Source organism: Coprinopsis cinerea, assembly GCF_000182895.1.
Source record: "Coprinopsis cinerea okayama7#130 chromosome 3 map unlocalized cont3.3, whole genome shotgun sequence".
In the NCBI taxonomy this organism is placed as follows: Eukaryota; Fungi; Basidiomycota; class Agaricomycetes; order Agaricales; family Psathyrellaceae; genus Coprinopsis; species Coprinopsis cinerea.
Window position 1 is genome coordinate 2,984,140 of NW_003307542.1, and position 22,703 is coordinate 3,006,842.

A 22,703-nucleotide genomic window follows, 5' to 3' on the forward strand; every position below is an offset into this window, starting at 1 on the left:
AGATTTAACCAAAACAACCAAACGAACAAGGGTGCGAGGGGTATCTAGCTCTCTCCAGGTCAAGTAGGAGCTTGAGATTGCGTCAGTTGCCCGACATTCGAAATGAAAGCGTCCCAATCATTCAATCTGCTGCGATTGGATTAGCTCTTCGCAGCTGACAGCCACAAGTCAAGACTTACTCCAAGTTCGCTGGGGCAGAAGACCACAATTTCATCATCTCCATGTCCCACATTGGCTGTTGCAGCTGCATTTGCATTTGTAACTGACTCAACATGGACAGCTGCTGAAGAAGCGCAGTGTAATCCACTCCCGAACATTGCATGATCAATGCAGCAATATCAGTCGTTGACATGGTAAGAGGGGGTAAATTCGGCAACTGTGGAGCAGACGTCGAAGCCGCGCTACTACTGCTTCCAGCACTACTCGTGCTTGCAGTTTGAGGACTAGAGCTAGTGCCAGCCTGAGGAGCTGGGTTGAACGAAGGCGGGATGACGTCACAGCTGAACATGGCGTCCTTGAGCATATTATCAAAGGCAAAATCGTCGGCAGCGGAGGTGAAAATGGCGGAAGCAGGGTCGGAGGTGAGGGTCATCGGGTTTGGCGGAGGGTTTGACGTCGGGGCTGCCGGCGGCTGGTCAAAGTGATACGACGTTTTCGTTGGAACGGAGGTATGGATCTGACCCAGCTGCTCGCCCAGGAAGGCGTTGACATTCGACGGGTCTGCAAAATTGAACTGGCCATACACAGGTAGTCGTCCAAGGTCGTTCCCATACATCGGGAGGAGGAAATTGATCGGAGGTTCAACAGGGGATATTGGGCTCGTCTGCTGGCTCAACGAGACCCGGCGCGACCCGGCTATATTGCGAGCTTCTGATAGGACGGGGGAACCTGAGGTGACACTCGAAGTAGAGGAGGCATCGTCGGCGTCCTCGGAATCCGACCGTGAACGCTTCTTGGACTTCTTCGTCGTGCTCGCATTTCTCTTTATTGCGGCTTCGAGGTCCCCGGCCGATGCGACTTCAGTGAGCAGGTCCCTACAACGTGAGGATGGCATTTAGATGGGACCAATACCAGGAAGCAGGAGCCACTTACACAAAGCGACCTGCCGAAGCCGACCTAAGCAAGGAAAGGGTCAGTGCCCCCCAAAAGTGTACGCGTTAGGCAGGAACATACCTCTTCTCTGCCGCCTTGAGCATTTCCATGCACCGCGAGACATCCTCCATCTCACGTCTAGGATTCGGTGCAAACCCAGTCCGCTTCCCACTCCAGATATTCAGTAACAAAATTACCGCAGCGGTAAAGGCGATAACCTTGTGGGAACCGTCAGCTCCATTTCGAAACGGCGTGCCTCTCTTCCACGTACCTGGAAGTGTTGGGTAGGAAGGAAGTTGATTTTGGTGAACCCTTCGAGGACATGGCAACATGAACGAGCCGCATTCGTACAAATGGCCAAGGACGGGAACGCTCCTGGAATGGGATTCCGCGGCGAGGGAATGAAAGGTCTGTGAATGAGGATCTGGATGTGGTAATAGGTAGCATGAAGTGCCGACGACTGCTGCAAAAACAGCGGGTTCTTGGGACCAGGATTCCATTTCACTTGGGGACGAAGTTAGATGCGAAGTTCATCCAATCAGGCCGGCACTTACGATGCTCCGGTAAAGAATCCATCCAGTTGTTCATGGCGGTGTCGAGTTCGGCTATTATCTGCTGTTCCGAGCGCGTTTTACCGGCATACTTCGAACGTTTGCTGGGATACTGTTGCGACGGAATAACGTCAATTCAATGTCCAAATGTTACGGATGAAAGGTTGCTTACGATCAATCTCATAGCATATGCCAGGATATCCATCAAGCCAAGATAGCAATTGAAATAGGATACGCTCGATGGTTGTCCCTCTGGCTGAACGAAACCCTGATCCCAATATTCGTCGTCCACCTCGAGGGGAAGATCCAGATCGAAACTGAGAGGAAAAGGTAAAAATAACGAAGCTTCAAAGTCGGGAAGAAACTACCGTACTCTTCATCTTGTAATCCACAGGGCCGCCCAGCACTGGAACTGATTAAACGATCGAGACTCAATATCACCCTATGTAATCGGAATGTAAGCACTGAGCCAAACATCACCAGAGAACGAAAAACGGTACCAGAATGCTCGTTTCCATAGCTCGTCCTCAATAGTCGGAGGCGTACCATCCTTTCTTCTCCTCCGTAGGTGTCCTCCAACCTCTTGGGACAATCGCAGTGCCATCCCAATTTGGGCCCAAACACCTTGTGGCGTTTCGCTAGACGAGGCGAAGAGGACATGAAGCTGCAGAGAATGGTCAATAAGCCTCACTACTCGATTGTTCCACGATGGTGAAAGACTAACTGCGTGCATCTGCAACTCGAAGAGCGTCGTCCGATTGAACAGGTTCTTCCGAAGAATGTGAACCTGTTCGAACCATTGCCACCCGGCCGAGCAAGTCGACGTAGTCCCTTCAGGAAAAACCCGAGGATCGTCGGAATACCGTGCCCCATGGGCACAAACCATCAAGAAAACCCTTGCGAACATCGAGTCCTCCAAATGTAGTCCATCTTTGATCTGTTTTTCAAAAGTTGGGCGGTGCAAGAGGGGAAGAAATGGATTGATGTGGGTGAAGTAGGCGTTGACAAGGGAAGGGTATAGATCTTCGTCGGGGAAGGCATACTCCCGTTGGTCTTCGTCAAGTTCAGGATTGTAGGACATCCACTGAGTTTTCCGTGAGTTACGTATAACTACTCTCCAAGGGACAAAACTTACCTTCGGCACGTCCCAGAACTCTGGCCGCTTCATGGGCAATGCTGACTGGACGTACGCAACACCCTCTCCAGTGAACTCTTGTCGAAGGTCAAGAGCCGTTTGTAGCAAGTCATACTGACTAAATGGGAGGAGGACGTTCAGACGTTGCAAAGGCCGCGGTAAAGGCCGGAAAATACCTTGATTTTCCGAAAAAGCGTCGTTCTTGTGGGTTGAGAGTGAGGCGATTGAGCTTTCCCAGGACTTCTGTCTCGTCGTTCCTCTCCAACGGTTTTGGCGAAGGGGCGGGCTCGCTAGGTTTGGACAGCTCTTGGTTCAAGTCAACTCCCGGCAGTAACTGTATACCGTCATCATCATCAATTTCACACCCACAGACGACGACTCACTCACCCTCCTCAGCAGCCTATCCATCTTTTCTAACCGCATTTCCAAGCTTTCCACATAGCTATCGAATCCAGAAAAGGCAATCAGCCATACCAAACGAGGGAATTGCCGCTGTCAGAGGGCAATGAAACCCGAAAGGGCTCGTACCCTTTTGCTGAACCCAGAGTCTGTCGAGAGACCAGCATGAGAACTCACTGCCGTCATTACAGTGATGATAATGATAGGACGCACCTTTGTGACCTCCTTGTGTGTACATTCCAGACCCAATTGAATACAGTTGCTGCACCTGTTTCCGGGTAGTTCTCCACTGTCGCCTAGGAAGGTGATGAATGAGCACGGCTCGTGTACAGGCGATGCCGCCCAAGTATAGGGAAACCTACAGCGAACTGATGTACGAGGGCCAGGAGCGCGACCATCAGCACGAGTCATGGGACTATTAGGGCCACGCTTACTCTTCTTGCGTTTACAGATGTCGCATGCGCCTGGAATACGCCTTTTCTTCGCCTGTGTACGACTCGCTAGTACACCCTCCGCGTTGCCTGTTGGAAGTTTGGACGTCGAAGCCACTGGCTCCGCCATCTTGATGTCTGCCGTCATAACTTGGTGTACTGTGGCCGGGGTTAGAGATAGTTGAGGGGTTATCGTGGTGAACGTCCTATATTGCCAGCTTGCGAGATCTTAGGGGCAAAAGGAACAAGTTGTGGGTCTCTCATAGACCTAAATAACCCACGTCCACCGTCTGTACCCAATGGAATATTCGCAATATTGCAGCTATCTTTGTCAGCCATTTCGCCATAGGTATCGACTTTGGCGATAACGCCCAAAAAACCGCGGGAGTACTTGCAGTGCGGGGCGAATGGCCCGACCATATCGAGTGCTTCTATCTTCAAATACCAAAATCAAGTCCAGGGTGCCTGGTATTTGACTCGTTTTGTCCGCATTGAAGGCATTTGTGGAGGCAGAGATGCTGGAACGCCGTGGTTTGCGTCAACGAAACAAAATATGGGACAATTCGCTCCGGCCAATCGGGCGCCTTCTTGGCTTGATCCGGTCGGTCATCAGACCAAAACAAGCTCGTTCTCCCAGGCCTTTTCACCGTTTGACGCGTCTAAAACCTATTCAAGAAGACCAACAAGGCTTATCTCCACCAACGGAGTCAACAGATACAAAAGAAGAGTCGGATACCGTTGTACACGAAACCAGGATGAGTAATCGCAATCGCAACATAACATAGCAGAACTCGCCATAACATAGGGGACAAGCCAGCAAGCAATTCAAACTTTGTTCAGGATGTCAACCAAGATGTCCTTGATCCCAAGGGAGCCGTAGCCAGTCCAGTCTCCATCATGATCCATCATCCCCAGACCAACCGCATCGCCTTCCATGCTTCCCTTTCCGGTATATTCTGCTCCAGTTTCGGCAGTCACAGCATCGAACGTGGCCCCGACGACCGCACTTGCCAGCACCTCCTCTGATGGACTATCTCTCAGTCGCAGCCTGTGGGTGACGACGCGAGGTACGATCCGGGCAACGTCTACCTCCGTCACCTCTAACACTTCAACTTCTACATCGTGCGACGATGGCTCGGGTTCCTCGTCCTCACTCGTCGCCCCTTGACCGTGTCCATGCGTAGTCGTCCCAATCGTCCGTGCATTTGTGAACACCGATGCAGAATCTTGCCGCAGTAGGGGCGTCGTCGATGATTCGTCCCCCAACAACTGCGTCCTTCGAGAGTACTGTGGCGAATGCGATATTTGTGGTGCGATATGCGATGCCCCAATGTCAGGGATGGAGTAGTACGCCGATGAGTCGTCTCCGTCCGCTTCGTCGTCTTTGGTCATATGCCCTGGAGGTCGCAGGAGCTCCATCCCAGTCAGGTCAGCACCGATGACTCGAGCGGCGCGAGCAAGCGCCTCGGCGTCCTTCCTGGCACTCGCCGTCAACATCATCCCATCCAAGCTTGGATGATGACGTACAGCGGAGAACAGGTCGGATAGGTAGAGATCAAGGCTCGGTGCGAAGTAGGTCTTGCGGCGGTACTGGCGTAGTAGTTTGAGGAACCATCCCGGTACGATAGGCTTCTCCGGATAAGGAATCGCAGGAGTTTGTGGAGGAATGGAGGAAGAGGAGATGTTGAAATGTCGGTTGAGAGCGGGTGGCTGACCCGCAGGCAACGGTTTCGTAAAGTATGGGGGCGTGTATGATTGACTGTGTGGTTGCGGCAACGGGGAATGAATTGTGAGTGACGGGGAACTGGGATTAGACTGAGGACCTCCAGCTCCAGAATGCAGCGGTGGCGAGAATGGCGTAGACTTAAGGGCGTAGCGCACGGCTTGAGATATCTGGACGTTGTGGCTCATCGCAAATCTGTCGAGCTGTTCAACGGGGCGCGAATAGTGGATAAATTCAGTCATTCTCCACCCTTCCGGGAAACATGTTGTGATTTGAATGACGCACCAAGCTTCTATGAATAGGTGGCCGCTCCTTAGTATCAATCGGGCAAACATAGATCATGATGAATCCAGGAGGAAGTGGCCACGCTACGTTTTCCGAACTGTCCCGGGTGCTACCGTGCACATTAGGCTGTTCGTAGCGCTGTCCGAGGTCACCCGTCTGGACGGATTCACCTCCCAAATCTGCCCGAGTGACACATTTTGCGGAGAGAACTTGGACGAGGGCGCGGTGCACAGAGTCATTAGCCTTTTCGATGCCAGATAAGACGAGTGCCCGTGGAAACTCAAGTGACCCCGCTTCAAGATGATGGCCCTGCCGGTTTGGCAGTGGCTCGGTGAATGAATGGTGAAGATGAGGAAGGTGGGATGCAGAAGGATAAGGTCCCTCTGTTTCTGACTGACCGCTGAATCTTGATTCAGACCCACGTTTGCGAACGCGACGACTGAAAGAGGTTGTTCGCGAGTGCGAATGTGCCTGAGCTAAGTCGTTTGGGTATGAGATCGAGCGAGAGTAGTCAGGACCCGGAGATCGATTCGAGGATAAGGGTCTACCGGGCTTAGCGTAGTGCCCGGACGCTCGAGCTGATCTGTAGACGTCCTCCTGAGATGCATTGGTGCGGTTTGAAGGCAGGAATAATGCTCCAAGGAAGGCGGCCGGCGAGATGCCGCTAGAATATGAGCGCAGTTTCACCTTCTGGGTAGGGTACCCAAAGAGAAAGGATAATGTCTGTGGATACATGGTAAGTGTCATTCTATGACGCTATGATGCGGCGAGTAAGGAGATGAGCTATCACTGCAAGGCTGCCGCAGTGCCAGGCATATAGGATAGCATGATAAGGCCGCATCTGCGAGATATTGCGAGGAACTGAATCTTGGTTCGCAGTCGTGCCACCCGTGAGGCGACTGGATTCTCACCTTTTCGCCCTCAGCTAAGCCAGGCGAAAGGATTGCAGCGGGACCGTCCTTCGGGACCAACGTGCTCGTTGGAGGTACAGTGGGGACCACAGCGGTTATGTTTCATCGACCCAAACAAGGTAGGGTTAGCCTTCGCTCGTTCGCGAGGCAGTGTACCACAAATGAATGGCTACACCTCCTGATGATACGAAGCGTCATAGGACCACCACCAAACCTAAAGTGATACCTGATAAGGGGAATGCAGATTACCACTCACCCAGACAACAACTTTAACGACGACACCAATATCTTCCTCTGGGGTTCGAAGCACAAGGTGTTTGTTACCGGCAACGAGACATAGGAGAATTGACTTGATAATCACTTCGTCTAAGGGTAGAGAATGTGAGTTGGTCACGCTCCGGATGTAATCTAGGAGCGCCGGAAAGAAGCCAGGGCTCCCAATCAAGTCAATCGGAAGGCTGTCTGGCTCCTTGACAGACATGTATGCTTCGGGATTTCCTTGGACTTGAAGAGAATAGGAGACAACAGATTACACTTCGTGTCAATAGGTTGCACACATAATTTGAAATAGTTAAGCTTACCTGACTTATCCCGATTGTAGCTGCTGTACTATACCGACATGACGGTACTGGTGCAAGGCGCGTGCAGCGCACTGTCAGCACCCGGGGAAGGCCTTGTTTGGCCCTGCTTGATGGAATCGGCCGGACAACCCGGGTCTGTCAGTGTCAAGGCCAGACTGAAGCCTGTCGAAGCCCACTAAAATGACCAGGATAAGCAGGCCAGGAGGACAGAATAGCAGGTGTGCTCTGTCTCCAGGCTCAATACGAGCCGATAGGAAAAAATTGACAAAACAATGCCTCCGGGCCTCGTTTCGCATCGGCCGGGGTCACCGGTGATTCTACTTCAAAACGCATGGCATGCGGGTAAACTAAATAGAGAATTATGTGCCTTTTACCGAGTCCTCAGCACGCAGACTCTCTATTTGACTCGTAAAAGGAAGTAGAGGCTGTATTGAGGTCATAACTGGTCATAAATAACGTTGCCCCGCATATCCTCGTTTAGCGCCCACTCCGGTTGCCCTGTGATTGGATCAATTTCGGCAAAGCCGGTAAAGCCGACTCCCACATTGAAGTCGGCCTCGTGTTCTCTTTGCGCAACGACCATCATCTTTTCCGAATCTTTCTCATGTCTTGACCGCCTCTGACTCCCATTGCCAAGGGCCCGCAGGTGCTCGCTGTGACATGGGTGCGCAAGGAAAACGCATCTCAAGGACCTCCAGCCAGAGGACCACTATCGTCGCTGAGTTCCAAAGGCAAGGGATTGGTTACGATGTGATGCATCGTGTTGGCGCCAGAAGCCAGCTGATTGGTTCTGAAAGGGGAATTCCACCCTCTGACAGACCATCTCGGGAAATATACGAGATTGGATTTTGACAGTCGATTGGGCTCCCATAACAAGTCATTTCGGTCGGTATGACGATCCGTGCACCAGGTCAAATTTGTACGTACAGCCAATCTGGTTTATTGCTTGCGGAACCTTAAGGCGACCCCTCTGCTCCGGGATCTCAGGCCCTCTTCTTTCTTCTACTGCGAGATCGTGGGTCCCTAGGTCTAGCAGCTTTTTATCTGCGCGCCTTCCCAAGCCCCTCTAGTCCCCCGGGTCCTCAACGATCACATCGATTCTGTCCTATTATAACTTCTCTTATACACCACGCCTGGCGCCAGGGTTCTTTTCCCTTCTTGTCCTCCTGTATCACCCCTTGCGGTCGTCCTCCCCTTTCGCCCCTTGGCCCAGCCGACTTCACATATGAGCTCAGAAGTCCATGGCCAACATCGTCCAGTTTCCTATCGATGACACTTCCCCCACTATATCATACGAACCTTTAGGCGACACACTGTCCTTACCAGATCTCAATGCGGGCTGGAACCCTTTCTTCACGGACTCGGGATTCGCAACTGTTCAGGGTGCCGTAGGAAATGGCACGAGTTTGCACGTCACAGCGCGCGACGGCGCTAAGGTCTCGGTCACTTGGAGAGGTGCGGAAACTACCCTCACGCACTGATTTATCATGCTGACGCTCGCTTGTTAGGGACGAACGTACAGCTACTGGGAAACGTCACCAATGCCGACTACACCATAGACCTCGACAATGAGAGACTGACCTCGATTGGCTCGGACCTTTCTCAAAACATACTGGCAACCATTCAGGGCCTGGAGAACACCCTGCACACGGTCTCTCTCACCGCTCGAATACCCCAGAACCAAAATCCACCCAGGTCGGAAGTCCGCTTTGAACACGCGGTCGTGGCTGCAAGACCTCCAAACCTGAACTCCACAACGTATGACATTCCCTCTGATCATCTGTCGTTCTTTGTTTGACGGGAGGGCTCTAGTCCGGATAATATCTACAGTATCAACCAACTTAATCCACAATCAGTCGCATTCCATGGAAGGTGGTCTTTCGTAACTGAAGGCAATGCTACATTGCATAGATCTAATACCACGGGTGATCAGGCTGTCGCGCGTTTTCGAGGTGAGCTTCCACCCTCGAGACTCCATTTGCCTAGTGCTTCCGTTCCCAAGACTGACATGTCTCGGGGATTGACCTCCCCAAGGTACCTCCTTTTTGCTTCGAGGAACTACCTCTCCACAAGCCGGCAGGTATTCTGTCACTTTGAATAACGAAACTGTCAGCCTTTCCGCACGATCATCATTTCTGTCACACGATAGCCTCCTATACTATGCCACCACGCTGGAGCCGAATTCGACGCATGAGGTTATCATCACTAATGAAGGAGAGGGAACCCTGTCGCTTCTGGAGGGCGGCTTTCGAGTCTTTTCTGTTGGATCACCAGAGTCAGTTTTCCGCCCTCCCACCCTTGTTGCCTATTCTGAGTACCCATCCACTTCTCCAATTCTAGCCCAGAACCATTGACGCCAACGCCTCCACCCGTGATTGTTCCATCACCCACGTTCAACAAGGGAACTATCGCGGCTTTTGCACTGGCTGGCGTTCTGGCATGCCTACTTCTATCTGGCGTCCTGTACTACTTCTTCATCTATCGGTCTCGTCGACTGTTCAAACGGCAGCTACAGTGGCGGAGCCAAATGGCGCAGTCAGTCCTCTCCCAAACGCATCACGACAAAGTCACGGAAGCCGAAGGAAGCGTGCTCGATATCGCGCGGCAATCTTCGTCGTCAGGTCATCAAGACGTCGGCGATATCGAGGTGGAACTTGGCATGGGCGCTCATAGGGACATTGGCAGGCGCGGCAGTCGGGCAGGCGACTCGGGACGACGAGAGGGCAGCGGCAAGAGCAGTTTCTCAAGATGGAGGCTTCAAGCATCTACCCAATTTGCGCGCGAAAGCCTGGGTATCCAATTCCGACACTCGGATGACACCAACGAGAAGCACCGCACGTATGAAAACACCATCGAATCTGAAAGCGATCCGCTGAGCAGCAGTTCTCGATCATCACCTCGTTTCCGGCCATCACTGATGATTCGTAAACCCGGTTTCTTGCGCAGCAGCCAGAACGGACGAGTGGGCGCCAATGGGAATGGTAACGGTGGTGCAGGTAATGGTAACGGTAATGGGAATGTGGATAGACGCGTCAGTGACTATCGTTCCTGGTCGCCCAACTACCAAATTAATTTGCCTTTCCAGCCTCCCTCTGGACAAGGGGCGCTATCTGCTGCCCAGGCAACCTCGACGGCGGGGTCTCTGTCCTACCTGACTGCTCCTACCACAACCGGCCACCACGAAGCTGAGCTATCTGAATCATATCCGGTCGCACCTCCTTCGTACGCTGCTTCTGTTCTCACCAACGGTGGAGAATCGCCTCTATCGGTCCCTCGTTCCGTCGGCCAGTCTTCGTATCCAACTAGTGGGCCTGTTGCGAGCACCCACCCTCCTGCGAAAGGCAAGCGCAAGAGCGATGACCTCTTGAGCAGCCCCAATCAGACCTCAGGTGGCAATAAAACTTCTCCAGACACCTTCTCTTCCGACCTTACCCCACCGTTCCCTATTCGCGATCTATCCAAAGAAGACAGAGGGAGTATCTACGACCAGAGTATCGATGAAGACCCCAAAGTCCTCGGTGGAAGCGCCGTACGCCAGGTATTGAGAAGCCTGAGTCCCCGCACTAGCAAGGCCAGCTTTTTGCCAAGGCGATCTTTCATTCATGGACATAGCAGACGAGAGGCTTCTTCGAGTCTCGAGATGGAGCCGATGCGCAGTCCGACTGAGCAGAGGCCCACCTCTTCTGCTCCTCCACCACCGCTTCCTTCTCCCAACACCCAAGCCAGCCTCTCCGCCGCCCAAGCTCGACATGAATCACGCCCCCTTCCTCCAATACCTCAGCACCCGACGATCAATTCTCCACCACCGACACCATCTCAACCGACAGAGCCGCAGCGCCCTGAGGCTTCGCAGACCACGTTCAAGCTGACACCGCCATCAGCGAGCGCGAGCACGCGATTCATCGTAACGCCGCAACGCTCCAATTCCGACGATAGCGCATGGCCATCCTCTCAGATAGCCTCGACACGCTTCTCCTACAGTTCCGGGAGCAACTTGCATGGAAGCTCTCCTCTCGTTCCTGATAGCGCGAGTCCGCCAGTGAGTGGAGGGGGGAGACAATCCGCGCGGTTCTCCGCGCTCCCGAAGCTACCGCCAGACACTGCACAAGGACCGTCCATGTCTCGACGAACCTTCCGACTGACCCCAGCCAGCTTCATCCCCTTCCCCCGGCAAGACCCCTCGCGGCCCTCCACGAGCGGAACAGGCGCAGGCACAGGGATCGCCGGTCCCTCTACAGGCGTGAGCAGCACCGGCGGACCCACCACTACCGCCGACGACCACCACCTCCACGTTCGAGATTCCTTCATCGATTTCACCGTTTCCTCGGACGTTTCGACCATCTCGAACAACGGGTTCGTGACTGACACGAGTTCGGCGCAGGATGTGCGGAGATATAGCACTCCGCCGCAGATGCACCCTGCTTTGCCAGAGGAGAGATCTAGATGGAGTAGCTCGAATAGTGCGGGGGTCTCAGTAGGTGATGAGGGCAGGGGCGTCCAGTTTGAGGGAGGATTCGGAGGACTCGGGAACGGTAAAGGAAATGGTAACAGTAACGGCGATGGGGAGAACAAGAGCCCAACAAGCGGAGGCGAGTCATCATCTTCCGGCGGCACACAGCGGTCAACGCGCTCCACCACCTTCCCAATCCCAGTCCAAATCTCCATCCCGCGCAACTCGCAATTCCTCAGCCCACACCGCCAAGTCCGGCTCAGCACATCAGGCTCCTCCTCGCGCAGCGACCCGGTCCACGTCCACCCGATGATGGAGAACCTCGAATCACCAACGGACAGTATCCCCATCTCCGCCTCGGACGTCAACTTTACCTATAGCGATGATGAGCCTCTACCAGCTATCGCACAGGGCCGTTCCAGGGCGTTCATGGACCGCGACTCGGTGCTGGTAGGCCCCATGAGCCCCTTCCGCGCCGTCCCTCCCTCTCCCTCAACCGAGCAGCACCACGGGACACACGAATCAGACGAGGCGGCGGTGGGCCCGCCTACACCCCTCCCCACCGGCCTCTCCTCGCCCAACTACATCGTCCAACGCGTGCTAGGGCTGAGCTCCCCAGCATCGTCGGTGACAGCCCGCCCGCCGGGTCCAAGCTCCCAGTCTCATTCCCATTCCCATTCCCAACTTGATCTACACTCGCGCTCGCGCTCTGGATCAACCTCGGCGTTCTTCAACACGCCGCTCTCTGCTCGGTTTGAGACTAGCCTCAAGGGATCGTCAGATCCGGACATACCACGGACCTTCTAGTTCCATCGAGTCCCTACTTGTCCGAATTTCATGTGTATTTCTTTCTTGATTACTTTCGTCGTCGTCGTGTTCTCTTCATCTCTGAACGATCTATGGACACGTCCACCTCTATTCATCTAACGACTTCTCCTATACCCTTCGCAGAGGCTGATTATCTAGCAACAACCCCCTTTTTCTTGGGTTATTCAACTCGCAAAGCAAGCCTTCAATTTCAATTTTAGCTTCAACTTCTACAAGATACTTTCTTTAGCTTTTTCATCTGTACAATTAGCCAACCATTCCTTTTTCTTTTTCTTCAGCTTTCAAAAGCCTGTTGTACAACCCACCACCCCTTTTGCACATATGTACGATACCAACCACAACCTTTCACAACCTACCACCCTCGCGTATATACTTGTACCCCTCGGTAGGAACCCAAACACCAATCCAAAACCTTCTAAAAACGAAAAACTGTAATGCAAAAGAGTACTCCGCTGGGGTCACATCCTCGTACCACTAAATCCAATAGTAGAGACACCGTAGCAGCAACACTAAGGAGCCACAGAATCCTTCCTCAACCCAAAACTAACAAACCGCCTGAAATCCGAAAACACCTGCTTCGTATCCCCAGCCGGCCTCCCACCACCACCACCACCTCCCCCACCAACCCCTCCATCACCCACACCACTCGAACCCGTCGACGGCCCACTAGGCCCCGGCCCAGCTCCCAGCCCCGCAAACATACTCTCCCCTCCAGACGCCAACCGACTCCCTCCAGGACTCAACAAACTCCCGCCCACATGCGCTGTAGTCGGAGGGTCCATGTCCAGCGAGGAGAGGAAAGACGTACTCTCCAAATCGGTTTTCGTGCTGGTGATGACTTCGAACGAGTCAAAGAGGTTTTTCTGTGCTGCTTTGGGTGTGCCTTTCAAGTCGAGGATCTGTCGGAGAGGGATTAGGGTCCAATAGGAATTATGATAGCAAGGAATACGTGGTGAGCAAACGGCGTTAGATAGGCGGCATATGAGGGAATAAACTTCGAGGGGCGGAGGACATGTGGGGATGTCGAGGAAGAACAAGACAAACTCAAGACCCCGCTCCACCTCCGTGATAAATGAGATGAACGATGGGAATTTAAACACACCTTTTGGAAGTTGGTGAAAGAAGCATCTCCAATAAGGAGTGTGTAGTTGAGAACAAAACCTTCTGGAGGGTCCTAGGATAGCCGTCAGCATCCTTGCAATCCACCAAAAATCTGTTGAGGGGTGTGATAGAAACATACCTCGGGCGTCACAATAACTTTCAACAGCGCTTCCAGTCTCGAAGTCGTCTTTGCCAAGGCACGGGTATACCTGTCATCCACCAAACTCTTATGAGAAAATTCCGAACTCTCGGACGACAACAAATTGTAAAGGAAGCAACCGAGGCTGCAAAGAAGCGCTCGGGATGGAAGAAAGAAGGTTCAACAAAAGGAGAAGACAACGTACGTGTTCGTAATTAACGCTTCACCAGGCATTTTCGTGAGATACGCTTTGAGGGTTTGTAAATCTATCAGGAGCTGCACAACATCTCCGGGTCAGAAAAATCCAATATGGAAAAGATATATTTACACACCTGCTCAGCGCCAATCTCCTTCAGAGGCCGGCTTCGAACGAGCGCGTTGGTGAATTTGACCAAGATAAGGCTAGATGATAATCACAATTAGCGCCAACATCTCTCTTCCATGCAATGGCAAAATCAAGCTGAGGAAAACGGGAAAAGGATCCTCACCTGCACGCCTTGTCAAGGAAATTCCGCATATACTTCTTCTGCTCGACCAAAGGTTTGATGAGCTCCACAACCTGCTCAGCGGCTTTCACAAACTCGTCCGTATAGGGCGACTGGCCAGTGACTTGGTTCAATGACGACCAAGATGTCCGACCCAGAGTGATGAATGGCGGGTCACACGCCACCTCGAACTCGCGCAGTTGGACGCCAATAGCGGTTGAAATAGTGCTGAGATACCGTCAATATTTGGTGGAACGAAGAGATCACCACCTCGAACTTACCTCACGAACAAATCCCTCTCTGCTTGGAAACTGACTTTCTCCTTCCAATCCGCGTCGATCTTCTCCTTGATCTTCTCCTCGAGCTCAAGTGCAGTGGTTTGGCAATAATCAGCCGTATTGATAACGAGACAGGTCTGCTTGAGCAGCTCAACATCGACCCTAGTTTCAAGCGACTTGCGCGTGGACGTAGCCACAGGCCGTTTCGAACTGATAGCCAGAACCTCCTCTGCATTGGCGCGTCATGCGTCAGTCCACTGCCATAAATCACAAGCAAAAACCAACCTGCATATATCCTCAACCACTTCTTGTGGACATTGGCCAAGTCAAATAAGGGTTGGGCAGTGGACAGGCTAGCGCATTGCTCCAAACTCTGTCCGTAGAAGTAGAACAATTCTGTGGACGAGGGGAGGACTACCATACTCTCCTCCGACTCCTTGGCCTCCTCTTCGCCTGTGTCCAACGAGGTTCGCACAGGAGGTTTGTAGGCGGCTTTGTTGTTCTTTCGATGAGGTGCAAGCATATCAGAGAGGGCTCTAACGTGACGGTCAGCGACGGGATAAGGTGCTGAAGGCAGTGACGAACTTGTCCTGAGCGTCAACAAAGATGTTCATATGAGATTCGAACGCGGATGTGATGGTCTTCCCTGGCTGCGAATGGCTTGCGTCGGTCGCCTTTAGCATTTCTTGGAACTAACGAACGCTCAGCTTTTACCAACGGCAAGAGAACGACACGACTAACCGACGTAGCCCACTTCCTCGCCATCGAAGCCTCAAATTCAGCCGTAATCTGAATATTCTCCAACAACGCCTTCACCGTCAACGACGGACCAATCTTGGTCAAAAGAGTCGTAACATGGTCCCTCGTAATCTCTGCAAATTTGGCCAACAAGTGCCATCCAACCTTCCAATCCGACGGGAATACCCTCCCTTGCTCGACTTCAAAAGTACTGAGTAACCTCCGGAACCATGCGTAGCGCCGGGAGAGGTTGTCGAGTTGCCCGGCTTCGTCGTTGGTGCGGAAGATGCGGCGGTATTCCTTGAGTTCGAGGGCGACGAAGCGGTCGATGATGTGGGAGCGGACTTCTGGGCCGAGGACGTCGACGACTTGGCAGCCTTCGGCGATTAGAGAGGGCCGGACGGGTTTGGCGGTATCTTGGATGAAGCTATGGGGTTGTCAGCATGCGGTTCTTGGGACTGGGCCTGAGTAGGGAACACGCACAATGAATCAAAGTCCTCCTCGAGTTGGCTTCTGAGTTGGCCCTGGATATCGTGGATGCGCTTCCACAAGCGCGCGATTCTGGGGACTGAAGTGTATGATTTGAACGTCTCTGAGAGTTGCTTGACTGCGGACAACGTCTGCGCGACATCAGCGTACTTTCGCTCCTTGATCAAGTCCTCGAGCTGGGTCAACGCGTTCACTATACGGGTATCAGCACTCTCTTACGACGCTCCGCTACGAGAGCACCCACCCAACATCTGCAACCTCTTCAACATCGTCATACTCATAATCAAATTCTTCTTCGCCAAATCCAATACTTGGATGTCCTTGGTGATATTCCTAACCACAGCCTCGCTCTCCGTCGCCTTCTCCCGAATCTTCGACATTTGCCCTAACAAATCCTTCCCTCGTTACTTTAAAGACGCGAAAAAACCCAGATTTTACACAAGAAGAATATACGTACAGAAATCATTTCCTGGATTACAGACATCCGTTCAGGATCCTGGTTCGTACGCAGTTCAGCTTGGAGAGTGTCGATTTCGGCTTGGATTTGTTTCTGCGTTTCTGCGAGTTGGGCGTTGACTTCGTCTAGCTTTCCTAGTGATGCCTCTATTTTCGCTCGTCAGTCTCATCTGTTTGGGCTTGTGAAGCGGCGATGGGCGCGTAGGGTACGAACGGACCATCGGGGAAGAACTCATTGAGGATGGAGACGGTGCTAAACTCCTCCACGAGACCATCGAACGGGTCGTCCGTTGTAGGTCTGGCATCTAGGATCCTCTGAATGGCGAGTACGACTTCTTGCGGTAAATCCATCCTGGGCGGGGCGGCTTTGCTCGTCGTCGGACACGATGAGGATGACACGGCGCTAAGCAGTGCTGGACGATGCCAAGGCTCGGTGGGCTGAGTTTGAACTTGCGATCAGCGCGATCAGGGTCAGGTCCAACTGAGGCCGGCGGACTCGGAGGCGAGCCTGGTTGACCTCATCGTTTTGGAAGTCTGGGGCCATGTACTGCGACTGTGAACTCTGGACCGCGACTACGACTGGTGGATGAACCTCTAGACGGCGACTACGACGACGAGAATTAGTCTACATAGCAGACGATTGAAGAGCATGGCTAGATCGAATTCGGAGGATACCAAGGCGCGGGTTGTGCAGACTTACGAAGGTCATCCGACATACTCTTGTGCAAAGTGTTCTGCTGTTATCGTGCGTAGTTGCTCACTGTTAAAACGCTGAGCTTTATGTCTCCTAATATCCCTGACGAATACAGAGCCTCCAAGATGAACTCATTAGCAAAGCCTTCTCTGGGAGAGACGGTCGAGGATTGTGAGTTCATCCATCTGAATCTACAATATCTGGCACTCCACGTCTCTGACTATTTGCACAGTTTAATGCAGTCAGCAACGAATGTCAAGTTGGGAAAGCGGGAAGACCGTTCTCTCTTGTAAGCCTTAAAAGACCCCTTCTCGAGCTAAACGGTAGACAAGAGTGCTAATCCATCTCTTCTCGTGCATGATGTTGTAGGACCGGAGTGCACACCGTCGCCGATGTATACTGCGTTGGATGTGGCGATAGACTGGGGTGGTTCTACCATAAAGCCGCAGATAACTCCCAGAAGTATAAAGAAGGTGAGTCCATTATGTCTTCCTCTGTGAAACCCTGACTGAATTCACCTTGTGTTAACAGGAAAGTACTTGCTGGAACGTGAAAGGCTGATCAAAGAGAACAACTGGACTCTGGACGGGGAGTAGTGAGACGTGGTCAAGCTGGCGAAGCTGTGGTTGTTGACTGAGACGATGAAATTGTCGGTCACCCTGTTTCCCATCTCCAAATATTACCTTGGATATCAACACCCTGGCCTAACCGGGTCTGTACTTTTACATTTCCTGTATCATAGTCCAATAGCACTCTCTCTATACCCCAATATCCCATACCACCGGAGAGGTACGACCAGACAAAGGTCCCAATCACGGCTACCAAATAATAACCGTCCATCAATCTCGCTTGGCACGCTGCTCGGCTACCGCAGCCCGCACCTCTTCATCTCCTCCCTCCACGACCTTTACTTCAAAGGTCTCCACATAAGTAGAATTAACTAAAGATGAGCCACGGAGATCATGGAGACCACGATATGCCCGGGATGCCCAAATGTAACCTCCACATGCTTTGGTGCGTTTGAATCCAGTTTTAACGACAGTCGACTGAGCTGACAACCTATTTTTGTCCTCTCCTCCACCCAAATCCTAAACCTTACTCTAACCTCCACACCTCCGTGAAATAAACAGGAACACCCAAATCTACGACACCTGTATAGTCTTCAAATCCTGGCACATCTCCTCAAAGACCGGCTTCCTCCTCTCCTGCATCGCCATCATCCTCATCTGCGTCTTCCACGAATGGGTGCGCGTCTTCCAACGAAAGGTAGATTATCAAGTCGCTTTGAAGCTACGAAACAAGGTCTCCGGAGGAGCGGTGTCGGGGAGTAGAGGGAGTAGTGGACGAGCGAGCCCTGTAGATGGACATCATAGAGATGTGGAGGATGCGGGTTTGTTGAGCGGGAATCCGAGGTTGTTGAGGAATGCGTTTACTGGGTGCGTTTATATGTTATTGGGATTATTGCCTATCTATATAGAGCTAACACCTGGCGCAACAGAGCGGTCGTCCCACCAGTATCCCGAGCCCTCCGAGCAGCCATCTACGGTTCCACCGTCTTCATCTCCTTCTTCCTCATGCTGGTATTCATGACTTACAACGTACGTCCAAAACCCCTCCCCCATACCCATCTCTAAACCACATCGTTTACTGACTGTACAACCACAACAGGCCTACCTCATCGCTTCAGTCGTCATCGGCGCCGCAATCGGTCACTACGTCTTCGGAGCGACGATGAACACCGAGGCCATCCTCAACCAAGCTGGCGATGACAAGGGAATGGCATGTCATTAATGATTGTGCTGACGCTGCGGATACCGTATCTACCCCGGTCTGCCTTGCGCTGCCTGTTGCCTCCCACAGGCGCCCGGTGCCTCTTACAATCTCGCGCCACGCCTTAATATTCAATATTCAATGCTCGCCGCGTTCCCAGTTACGCCCTTCCCTTCTCGCTCTCCTTTACCCCTCATATGACGTTCTGCTCTCTGCTCCGAATGCGGATCCAACTCACCGGACCCGCCTGTCTGATTATACTCCCAACTGTTGTACGATTATATTTATTCCTGGAGTATCGAACGTGAATGGCTGTTTTACCAGATTATGAACAAGACTTGGAATGGTTGACCAGATGACACGACTTGGAACGGTTGACCAGATGGATTGATACTATGACTTGGAACCCTAACCGTGGAAGCACTACGTCTACACAGGAAGAAGGGGGTCATGATCTCTGGAAGGAATCAAGATGGCTGACAGTCAAGCGGGAATGGTCCTCGGAACAAGGACGAGGAACGCCGTCTCGAGGAACGCCCTTCCTGACGACATCAGGTTCTACTCCTCCTCTTCGTGATCGTCCCCAGGTCTAGGGCACCCGTTGCTGCACCAAAAGCAGACGGGCTCGAAGCAGACATCCCTGTGGGACGGTTCCTTGCGCTACTATCCGGCCCACTCGAGGTTGTCCGGCCTCGTTGAGTGGCAGTGGAACCTGTCGTATGTAGTCGCGGCGAGGATGATATACGGCCTGAGCTTGAGCTTGCGGTGGTCATGAAGGTCCCTCGCGCAGACCTTGCCTTTGTCTTCGAACTCTTATTTGACGTTCGTGAATTAAAGTGGGAACATGCCACGCCGTTGTCGAAGGGCACTCCTGTATTGTCTGTTGCGTCGCATACCGAGGCGATGACAGCGGCTGAGAGCGCGGCAGTTGAGATCGCGTTGCTTGCCCCCGGGGGAGGCGCAGCAGCAACAGCATAAATACCACCCCACTCCCATTCTATAAGGGTTGTGTGAGCCTCGAATGCCTAATCCCTGGCTCACACCCGTACTAAGCGCGACCAAGATGTATATTGGAGCTACGTGAGTACGAGTATGGCATTAGGGATGGTATAGGCAAGGCTAAATGTACGAAGAGGGACCGAGGGCGCGGTGATGGGCCTCGGAACCCTCTGATGCTAACACAGACAAGCAGGGTGAATTCACCCTGAAGCAACCCTCTACTATCCGTACTCGCAAAGAACTCGAACAGAGGTCTAGTCCGCCTGGCGGGAATTCCGGGCACTAGCACATTATACCATGGAACAGAGACGAGTTCAACGAAGGTTAGCTTCCATAGTAATGCCAATAAGAGCTCCCCATAGGCCAGGATGGAGAATTTTGATGGCATCAAAAGGCCGGGACTCTTGGGCGCTTAATGGGCGGATAAGTTGAAAGTGGACTCGATCGGGACAGCGTGACACTCATTGAGCTGTTGTGATCACGAAGATTTAAGAATATTATGAGTAGAGGACCAAAGTCGCTTCTGAGAGGGGCCAGGTACACTGCTATACATTGTTGGGCTCATATACAATCGTGACTGGGGACCTGTTAAAGTCAGCAAGGACACAGCCATTCCTAATACTTTCAACGATACAGACCTCTTCTCAGTTCCCTGTCATGTCAACGAGGAACACAGGTCAGTGGCTTGAAAGTGCGAAACAGAGAGTTAGCCGCACTCACATTAGCTTCTTTCCAAGCAACCTGGGCACGAAGTTCCTGCGTTCCAAAAGACAAGACCATCCTTGCTTTAATCATCCAATACGTCCCACTCTTCCCATTCTTCTTCGGGATCAGAACACGAGGCAAGTGGGAGACGTCCGCTTCCAGGCGACATAATTTATCGTACTTGTCTATTATCATGACCCTGCGTGAGATCTAGACTGGACGGTGGAGCTGACTTAGGAAGCCTGGAACGGATTCAAGCATACCTGGGTCAACGTCTCGCCATTTAGGATTGGTGTCTTCTCCGGTGTAGCGATACAGCACCAGGTTTACGCGCGTATCCGACGGTGTCTCGCTGTCAAAAAGGTAATCGACGGCGTCTACAAATTCTTGGTTCTCATTGACGGGAGTATTCTGAAGGGCCGATGAATATGAGTCCGATGGATTTGGGTCCTTTGATAAACTAAAAAATAGGCCTACTTACCTTGCTCACGCAGATGGAAAAGCATTTAGGGACGCGTTTTGAACCATCCATAGTCTATAGATAAATAGGTGGTATCCTCCCTAGCACGATGTTCGGGATCTTTCTCGTCGTAGGCGAGGCTGACAGTTGTGCCATATGTATATTTGGCAATGCGGACTGTCACCATTCGGTCGAGGTGGAAGGCAACAGAGCCGTCAGAAACAGCCTTGTTGCTGTAGAGGATTGTCAGCGGACGTTAATATCACCGACTCTGTGCTTGAATACGATACATACACGTAGTTCTGAGGCCGGAATATTGTCACCCATAGCGGTTTGAGAGCTTCGCTGACCTTCGCGTGTAACCAGTTACTCGCTGAGAATCCGCCGACGAGAACAACATGCTACGCCCCGCACTTCAGCTACCGTCGCCTTTCAAAAGAAGCTCAAAATAAATCTCGCCTTAATGACTGTCTGGGAGTTTCGAATCTGAGCTTTCAACGCTTCGGTAATGCACTTTATCGACGGTTCGAAGAAGGTGGCAACTTGCGACCCCTCGAGCTTCAGCTGTCCGAACCGAATGTTGCACGATTCGTCATTGTCCCTGGTGCCCCCAAACCGAATGTATTGTGGTTGCTTATCGCTGGTGAACCGAATCTTTGTCGACTTGTCGAAGCAGCGGATGATGTGGTCTAAATCATCGATGAAGGGGGATTCTGCGAGAAGTTCTGAATGTCACAGCACGAGGCCTGCGTTAATTTCCGTGGATAATTCGAGGGGGGAAAAGGGTGCACCTTCTAGCAACTGCCTCGCGTAGATACTGACAAAAACAGATCCAAAGAAATGACCTAAAGATTCCGTTGTGTCAGCGTCGACATGGTCTGCGGTCGTCCCTGAAACAGGTACCACCAGACACGTGCCGTATGTACCTACATTGTGGAATGGCAATCTCCTCAAACATATCTCGTTCTTTGGGGTCAGACGCTTTCTTGTAGGCACTGATGTCGACCGTTCCTCCACCCGCATCCACAATGATAACCCCCTCTCCTTTCTGGAAGGAAAGAAGTTAAGTCGCAAGTCACGGACAATAGAGTACGATGCGCGACACATACCTCAATTAAAGACAGACCGTTCTCAATGGCAAAATGCAGACTTGCCTCTCCTTCAGTAACAAAAGTCACCCTATCGTGTCCAGATGGCCGATCCGCGATTAGGCGGGCTTGTACCACAGCCTTTCGGATCTGGCTCTGCTGGTACCCCTCCCATCCATTGGGATGTGTAATCACATAGTGCATATAAGGCTCCAAAGTCCTCCATAGATCTTCACCGCCAATATGCGTGTCCTGGATAAACCTCTTTGCACACCGCCGGAGGTAGCGAAGGAAGTCAGCGAGGACTTGCACGACGGTCTTCCCTTGAGGCAGTGGCGGGAGTCTGCTCTTCACGTCGTTCGAGGTTTCTGACTGGGGACGGATGTGAAGCTTGAACCTAGCAGAGAGAGGGGCGGTAGGTCACCAATTGCGTAGTAGAGCTGTTGATGGAGTGGCACACCATTCGACCTTTGTCCACCCTTCGTCCATTGCCCTCTCGAATATGCCCTCTTCGGTTGTCTCAGCTCCCACAGCCTTAACATTACCTTCCGCATCGTAGTACAGGATGGTGGGGATCTTTGAGGCCTCGCTCATAGTCTCTGAGTTCTCTGCAGCTGGGAACCTGGGGGCATAATCAGTTCGTAGGCGGACAGGGGTCCACCATACAACGCACCTCGTCACTGCCTTGATCTCAGGAACTTGTCCAGGGTCCAAGATGCTGTTGGGAGAATCGCCAATCGGTTCGACGAGTACTTTAGCACGGCTGTCTCCCTTGCTCACCAGTACGAGATCCCACTAAAGGTCGTCCCAACGTCGAGGGCGACGACGAGTTTCCTTCCAAACCCTGTGTATGGTTTGCGACCTTCTCTTGGCATAATGTGACAGTATGAAAGGTGGAGAGCGGAGTTCAAGGTA

At 52.3% G+C, this 22,703-nt stretch overlaps 8 protein-coding genes across 8 annotated transcripts; 4 read left to right on the top strand and 4 right to left on the bottom strand.

Annotated features, from left to right (window-relative positions):
• Positions 1 to 59: 59 nt before the first annotated feature.
• On the bottom strand, positions 60 to 3,756 carry CC1G_02275 (nucleus protein; the record flags this gene model as incomplete). Its single annotated transcript, XM_001830772.1, has 15 exons — positions 60 to 126; positions 180 to 1,034; positions 1,093 to 1,116; positions 1,174 to 1,310; positions 1,364 to 1,596; positions 1,647 to 1,755; positions 1,816 to 1,960; positions 2,017 to 2,085; positions 2,144 to 2,307; positions 2,368 to 2,727; positions 2,779 to 2,896; positions 2,955 to 3,112; positions 3,166 to 3,270; positions 3,355 to 3,473; positions 3,540 to 3,756. The coding sequence occupies 15 exons, from the start codon at positions 3,754 to 3,756 to the stop codon at positions 60 to 62; spliced, it is 2,880 nt and encodes a 959-aa protein (XP_001830824.1).
• Positions 3,757 to 4,433: 677 nt separating this feature from the next.
• On the bottom strand, positions 4,434 to 7,031 carry CC1G_02276 (hypothetical protein; the record flags this gene model as incomplete). Its single annotated transcript, XM_001830773.2, has 4 exons — positions 6,784 to 7,031; positions 6,528 to 6,575; positions 5,617 to 6,339; positions 4,434 to 5,534 (listed from the first exon to the last, which is right to left on the bottom strand). Exons 1-4 carry the CDS (start codon positions 7,006 to 7,008, stop codon positions 4,434 to 4,436), a joined length of 2,097 nt encoding a protein of 698 aa, XP_001830825.2. The 5' UTR covers positions 7,009 to 7,031.
• A 1,318-nt stretch (positions 7,032 to 8,349) lies between these two features.
• CC1G_14272 (hypothetical protein) lies at positions 8,350 to 8,906 on the top strand (the record flags this gene model as incomplete). Its single annotated transcript, XM_002911695.1, has 2 exons — positions 8,350 to 8,563; positions 8,617 to 8,906. 2 exons carry the CDS (start codon positions 8,350 to 8,352, stop codon positions 8,904 to 8,906), a joined length of 504 nt encoding a protein of 167 aa, XP_002911741.1.
• A 729-nt stretch (positions 8,907 to 9,635) lies between these two features.
• Positions 9,636 to 12,806, top strand: CC1G_14273 (hypothetical protein; the record flags this gene model as incomplete). The annotated part of the gene is made up of 1 exon (XM_002911696.1): positions 9,636 to 12,806. One exon carries the CDS (start codon positions 9,636 to 9,638, stop codon positions 12,363 to 12,365), a length of 2,730 nt encoding a protein of 909 aa, XP_002911742.1. The 3' UTR covers positions 12,366 to 12,806.
• An 89-nt stretch (positions 12,807 to 12,895) lies between these two features.
• Positions 12,896 to 16,423, bottom strand: CC1G_02278 (hypothetical protein; the record flags this gene model as incomplete). The annotated part of the gene is made up of 14 exons (XM_001830775.1): positions 12,896 to 13,285; positions 13,489 to 13,560; positions 13,627 to 13,771; positions 13,832 to 13,902; positions 13,959 to 14,028; positions 14,115 to 14,339; positions 14,393 to 14,618; positions 14,675 to 14,925; positions 14,975 to 15,081; positions 15,131 to 15,554; positions 15,611 to 15,809; positions 15,861 to 16,011; positions 16,074 to 16,219; positions 16,291 to 16,423. 14 exons carry the CDS (start codon positions 16,421 to 16,423, stop codon positions 12,896 to 12,898), a joined length of 2,610 nt encoding a protein of 869 aa, XP_001830827.1.
• Positions 16,424 to 16,721: 298 nt separating this feature from the next.
• CC1G_02279 (hypothetical protein) lies at positions 16,722 to 17,362 on the top strand (the record flags this gene model as incomplete). The annotated part of the gene is made up of 5 exons (XM_001830776.1): positions 16,722 to 16,817; positions 16,882 to 16,937; positions 16,999 to 17,055; positions 17,136 to 17,239; positions 17,298 to 17,362. The coding sequence occupies 5 exons, from the start codon at positions 16,722 to 16,724 to the stop codon at positions 17,360 to 17,362; spliced, it is 378 nt and encodes a 125-aa protein (XP_001830828.1).
• A 290-nt stretch (positions 17,363 to 17,652) lies between these two features.
• Positions 17,653 to 18,808, top strand: CC1G_02280 (hypothetical protein). The gene is made up of 4 exons (XM_001830777.2): positions 17,653 to 17,780; positions 17,897 to 18,202; positions 18,265 to 18,364; positions 18,435 to 18,808. Exons 1-4 carry the CDS (start codon positions 17,713 to 17,715, stop codon positions 18,555 to 18,557), a joined length of 597 nt encoding a protein of 198 aa, XP_001830829.2. The 5' UTR covers positions 17,653 to 17,712; the 3' UTR covers positions 18,558 to 18,808.
• A 1,272-nt stretch (positions 18,809 to 20,080) lies between these two features.
• CC1G_02281 (hypothetical protein) lies at positions 20,081 to 22,663 on the bottom strand (the record flags this gene model as incomplete). The annotated part of the gene is made up of 14 exons (XM_001830778.2): positions 20,081 to 20,120; positions 20,174 to 20,187; positions 20,256 to 20,425; positions 20,504 to 20,651; positions 20,722 to 20,775; positions 20,846 to 20,933; positions 20,995 to 21,101; positions 21,169 to 21,425; positions 21,492 to 21,545; positions 21,631 to 21,748; positions 21,810 to 22,185; positions 22,249 to 22,410; positions 22,462 to 22,506; positions 22,569 to 22,663. 14 exons carry the CDS (start codon positions 22,661 to 22,663, stop codon positions 20,081 to 20,083), a joined length of 1,728 nt encoding a protein of 575 aa, XP_001830830.2.
• Between the last annotated feature and the right edge of the window lie 40 nt (positions 22,664 to 22,703).

Bases quoted from the DNA above. Each gene is read 5' to 3' on its own strand.
- CC1G_02280 (XM_001830777.2), top strand. From the start codon at position 17,713: ATGAGCCACGGAGATCATGGAGACCACGATATGCCCGGGATGCCCAAA. The intron at 18,203-18,264 runs GTGCGTTTATAT...CTGGCGCAACAG, and splicing joins TTGAGGAATGCGTTTACTGG to AGCGGTCGTCCCACCAGTAT. The intron at 18,365-18,434 runs GTACGTCCAAAA...CAACCACAACAG, and splicing joins TGGTATTCATGACTTACAAC to GCCTACCTCATCGCTTCAGT.